The sequence below is a fragment of the Lindgomyces ingoldianus genome, assembly GCF_010093535.1.
Source record: "Lindgomyces ingoldianus strain ATCC 200398 unplaced genomic scaffold BDR25scaffold_45, whole genome shotgun sequence".
Lineage (NCBI taxonomy): Eukaryota > Fungi > Ascomycota > Dothideomycetes > Pleosporales > Lindgomycetaceae > Lindgomyces > Lindgomyces ingoldianus.
Window position 1 is genome coordinate 310,963 of NW_022985206.1, and position 5,460 is coordinate 316,422.

Below are 5,460 nucleotides of genomic sequence, written 5' to 3' on the forward strand. Positions count from 1 at the left end.
ACGCCAGATTGGCCATGCTGGTCAGCGTGGAAGGATGGTCCACTCCAAGTTTGCTCTTGCGAGTCTCCATCACTTGCACAAACAGCGACTCCGCCGCACCCCACCGGCCCCTGAGGTTATAAGCACCGCCAACCAATGACATACTCCATAGTGTATCTTCATGCTCCCGGCCAAATACCTTCTTCCTCGCTCTCATTGCCGTAATCGACATTTCCTCTGCGTCAACCCCATTTCCAACTTGCTCCGCGTACCACGCCGCTCTGTATAGGATCGTAGCCCACATCTTCAATGACTCTTGACCCTCTGGCTTCTGAGTAACCGCCGATTTCGCATGCGGGAAGAGCACCTGGCATATTGCCCAGTTTTCGTATTTTCCAGTCGGAAACTTCGAGGAGAGATTTACGAGGAATTGACGCTTCCATTTTTCCCGCTGTCCGTGTGCTTCAAGCCATTTCCGGGTGGCAAGCTGAACTAACCCGTGCATTTCGAAACTGGATCCGCTCCCTGTGATAGAAATGAATGAGTAGTCTCGAAGAGTCAAGATGTCGTCCTCAAATTTATCGTCTCCATCCTTGCTTCTATTATCATCTGCACTGTTGTCATCACTGTCCTCGCCAGTGTTAATGTCCTCTAACGCGTCGCTATCGTGATCTCCCTGATTTTCCTGGCTATCGCTTTGCTCGTTTCGATTTCGAATTAGATCTTCCGGAATTCCCTGCCGATCGAAGAAGCTCATGAGTGATAGCAACTCTGCTGCCGATGTTTTAGTCTGACGAATGTGGTCAAAAGATAATTGCCATGTGATAATAATGGAGTTCTTTGCATCCCGGTCTCGGCGGAGCTGTCCCTTTTCAAAGTCGAGAAGACTTGCCTTCTTGCGATCACTCTTCCGAAACTCTTCTAGGTATTGTCGCACGGAGCAACGCGGAGCGCGGTGAGCGATGTAGGACGTAGCTTGGACCATGGCAAGCGGCATGAATTCGAGCGCAGTTGCGAGCTCGCTAACCCCGTCGCTCTCCTCGATGCCTTCCAGTTTTTTCTCCAGCAATGCTACCGCATCCGCCTTACTCATTGGCTGGACTGCGATTATGTCACGCCGCTCAACTAGCTCCAACGCTGCGCTTCTGCTTCGCGTCGTTACGAGAACGGCTCCATTTTGGCACCGCGGAAGATAGGATTCAAGTGGCCGCGAGCCCTCACTATTCAACCCTCCCTCTCCTTCAATACCTCCGTCGCCGTAGGATTTTAGGAAGAAGCCAGCATCATCGACATTGTCAAGTATGAGCACCCAAACCCTCCTCTCGTCGCGAAGCCAATCGTGCACAAGCTGAAATATATTGGCTTTTGGGTTCTTTCGGCCGGGAAGCTTGAGAAAGTTTGCAATGTCTCGGTAGCTATTCTCAAATCGCGCTGCGTTGCTCGCGTGGACCCAGAATACCCACGTATTGGGTGAGCGCTCTCGGGTGCGGTATGCGTATTCGATGGCGAGCTGCGACTTGCTGTAGGATGTTAGCTACCGCCGAGGACACTCTTTGTTTTTTCTTACCCGACACCCCCCAGCCCCACAAGAGCAGTCCGAGAGCCTGGTACAGCACATTTTCGATGGATCTGGTCGAGTAGATCTCGTTCGATAAAATCATGGTCTTGACTAAATGGCACGAAGGCTGACGGGTCCGGTGGAGTCTCTGGTCGTTCTATAGTAGGGTTAGGCCGTCGTTAGCGTCGAGCGTCTAGGAGCCCTCGCAACCCACCAGGAGGGAGGTGGAACTCAGTGCTGACCGGCCCGTTGATGATGCCAGCTTGAAACCCAGAGTTTCCCTCACCAAAAGACATCGGGGAGGCCATCACAGCAGTTGGCAGTCTAATTGACGGTTGTTGGTGACAGGTACGACAAAAGCTCAGCCTGGTGATGAAAGCGCTCCCCATCAGCCCAGTCAAGGCTGAGGCTAGAGGGTCGACTCTCCATCCTCAAGGCCGTTTTACAAATGAGCTGCCCACTTCCACCATTCGTCCCAGGCACATCATCAAGCCAACCAGTGTCGTTCCTGATGCCTCATTGAACAGCTGCCCTCAGATGGATCGTCCCGAGCTTGAATGACATACGAAGGACGTGGACTTGGCGTTCGTCGCTCCATAATTGGCGCAAAGCCCAGTTAAGAACACCATTTGATTGGTGGCTATATTAAAGAGAACGATCAGTGGTTAGAGGCCCGATTTAACCTTGAACGAGGCCTTGCGCTCACGGCCGTCCTTCCGTGCTCTTCACACTTCCGCAAATCCTCAAAATCGAGGGTTGCGAGTTGTAGGAACGGTGTTCTCCCCTCTATACCCACTGCTTAGTGCACATATTGCCCCCGTTGACACTCCATCTCAAAGCAAAGCACATCCCCTTCGCTAGTTTGTTGCGGATCGTTGCATCCTTCATCAGTTGATTTGCAGACGCAATCAACGCCTGGCATATGGCTGGGTCATCTTCCTGCGGATCTCACTTGCGCCGATGGACTGGTACTTTAACCTCGTTGCAGCTTACACTTGCTTCGTCGTTGCCAGAATATAGCACATTAGGTTGATACAACCTGTCGCTGTCCAAGTCGGGTCGCTGCAATTCCTGCTCAAGCCTCGGATTCTTTTGGATAACAGGTTTGATTGTACTCTTGGTGCTGTGCCTACTAATCTTGGGCTGCGTTGCGAGAGCACTGACCGCTGTTCACAAGAATGCTGGAGGTTGGTCCAAGAATTTGGTGTATTGGAAGCTCTTCTCCTCCACTGTCCTAGCAAAGTCACTAGAACACGCCACCTTTTCTATTGCGAGGAGATCTGACAACAATATCGCCAAGACAAATACCATTCGCCTCCGTAGGAGCACCGCTGCCCATGCTGGCCATTAAGCCGACTCTGATATTGAGAAAACTATAGACCATATCTCTAGTAACGCTGCCGGCGGTCAAAATGCCGGATTCCTCATCAGGAAGTACGGCATGGCTATTATTGTCGTTTTGAGACACACATTCAAGCCCTTCATGATCTCAACGCGAAATAGCTGGGCTGCAACGCTTTCGCGGGACAAGGCGCAGATCCAGCCGATTGGGTACTCTAGTTTTAGCATGTTGACAATAGTTTCGTTGCTAAATACCATCTTCAAATTTAATAGCTAGCCCTTCCGTCCATCTCTTTCATGATCCAACGGTGATGTTACTCACCTACAGTTCAGACTAGAGAGAGCGCTCGACAAGATGACATTGCAGGCTGAGGTTATGGTGCCCCTCGCATAGAGGGCAACGTCGGGCTCGCCCGCTTCGGCCTCGCGCCCCGCACCTTCATCTGATAATACAAGTCTCATTTCAAGTTACTATTGGCTTGCTAGAGAAGAGTCTGTCGCGTCGAATCGACTCTGGACTAGCAACCAAGGTAGGGGCGGACAGCTCATTGACAAAGTCGCTGTGAGGACAGCCCAGCCGAAGTTCCAGTCTCAGCCTCGTCCGGGCTGAGCTCAAGTGCTTCATTACGCCAGGCTGAAGTTGCTGTCGTTGTGCTATCGAAAACCATCCGCTCCGACTATGGCCGCCGCAATATCCTTCGGCGATGCCAACTCCGGCTTCCAAGCTGGCATCATCAACGGCCCGGTAAACGCTGAGTTCCATCTCCCTTATGGTAAGTTGGCACAGATCCCAGGCGATCGGCGCTAACTACGGGCCGACCCCAGAACGGCCAGAGACTCCACCTGCCCCGACAGCGGTCATACCGTTCAGTCGCGACCAGCAATTCGTCGAACCGGGGACGATACTCAAGCAGATCGATCAAAAATGCGTGGTTCCAGGCTCAAGAACTGCGCTTGTCGGTCTAGGTGGCGTGGGGTAAGTACGACCGTAAGTGACACCAGCCGCACCTAACAGTTCACAGCAAGTCGCAACTCGCCATCGAATACGCATACCGCACCCGAGAGCGCTCACCCAATACGTGGGTATTCTGGGTCCACGCGAGCAACGCAGCGCGATTTGAGAATAGCTACCGAGACATTGCAAACTTTCTCAAGCTTCCCGGCCGAAAGAACCCAAAAGCCAATATATTTCAGCTTGTGCACGATTGGCTGCGCGACGAGAGGAGAATTTGGGTGCTCATACTTGACAATGTCGATGATGCTGGCTTCCTAAAATCCTACGGCGATGGAGGTATTGAAGGCGAGAGAGGGTTGAATAGTGAGGGGTCGCTACCACTCGAATCCTATCTTCCGCGGTGCCAAAATGGAGCCGTTCTCGTAACGACGCGAAGCAGAAGCGCAGCGTTGGAGCTAGTTGAGCGGTGTGACATAATCGCAGTCGAGCCAATGAGTAAGGCGGATGCGGTAGCATTGCTGGAGAAAAAACTGGAAGGCATCGAGGAGAGCGACGGGGTTAGCGAGCTCGCAACTGCGCTCGAATTCATGCCGCTTGCTATGGTCCAAGCTACGTCCTACATCGCTCACCGCGCTCCGCGTTGCTCCGTGCGACAATACCTAGAAGAGTTTCGGAAGAGTGATCGCAAGAAGGCGAGTCTTCTCGACTTCGAAAAGGGACAGCTCCGCCGAGACCGGGATGCAAAGAACTCCATTATTATCACATGGCAATTATCTTTTGACCACATTCGTCAGACCAAATCATCGGCAGCAGAGTTGCTATCGCTCATGAGCTTCTTCGATCGGCAGGGAATTCCGGAAGATCTAATTCGAAATCGAAACGGGAAAAGCGATAGCCAGGAAAATCAGGGAAAGCATGATAGTGACGCGTTAGAGGACATTAACACTGACGAGGACGATGATGACAACAGTGCAGATGATAATAGAAGCAAGGATGGGAACGATAAATTTGAGGACGACATCTTGACTCTTCGAGACTACTCATTCATTTCTATCACAGGGAGCGGATTAAGTTTCGAAATGCACGGGTTAGTGCAGCTTGCCACCCGGAAATGGCTTGAAGCACACGGACAGCGGGAAAGATGGAAGCGTCAATTCCTTGTAAATCTCTCCTCGAAGTTTCCGACTGGAAAATACGAAAACTGGGCAAAATGCCAGGTGCTCTTCCCGCATGCGAAATCGGCGGCTACGCAGAAGCCAGAGGGTCAAGAGTCGTTGACGATGTGGGCTACGATCCTATACAGAGCGGCGTGGTACGCGGAGCAAGTTGGAAATGGGGTTGACGCAGAGGAAATGTCGATTACAGCAATGAAAGCAAGGAAGAAGCTACTTAGCCAGGAGCATGAAGATACCCTATGGAGTATGTCATTGGTTGGTGATGCTTATAACCTCAAGGGCCGATGGGGTGCGGCGGAGTCGCTGTTTGTGCAAGTGATGGAGACTCGCAAGAGCAAACTTGGAGTGGACCATCTAGATACGCTGATCAGCGTGGCGAATCTGGCGTCGACGTACAGGAATCAAGGTCGATGGGAAGAGGCGGAGTCGCTGGAGGTGCAAGTGATGGAGAC

General features: G+C 52.0%; 2 protein-coding genes across 2 annotated transcripts in view; one reads left to right on the top strand and one right to left on the bottom strand.

Annotated features, from left to right (window-relative positions):
• Positions 1-2,052, bottom strand: part of BDR25DRAFT_337461 (TPR-like protein) — a 3,133-nt gene extending 1,081 nt beyond the window's left edge. Inside the window, exons 1-3 of the mRNA XM_033693190.1 lie at positions 1,752-2,052; positions 1,547-1,694; positions 1-1,499 (exon numbers count right to left, since the gene is read on the bottom strand). Of these exons, the coding sequence (XP_033541336.1) occupies positions 1-1,499; positions 1,547-1,694; positions 1,752-1,926 (1,822 nt within the window). The 5' untranslated portion in view covers positions 1,927-2,052. The remainder of the gene's footprint in view (positions 1,500-1,546; positions 1,695-1,751) is intronic.
• Positions 2,053-3,557: 1,505 nt separating this feature from the next.
• The window catches only part of BDR25DRAFT_329184 (putative kinesin), a gene marked incomplete at both ends in the record, with an annotated part of 4,628 nt that continues 2,725 nt past the window's right edge, over positions 3,558-5,460 (top strand). Inside the window, 4 exons of the mRNA XM_033692440.1 lie at positions 3,558-3,651; positions 3,704-3,854; positions 3,901-5,323; positions 5,380-5,449. Coding sequence (XP_033541337.1) covers positions 3,558-3,651; positions 3,704-3,854; positions 3,901-5,323; positions 5,380-5,449 — 1,738 coding nt within the window. The remainder of the gene's footprint in view (positions 3,652-3,703; positions 3,855-3,900; positions 5,324-5,379; positions 5,450-5,460) is intronic.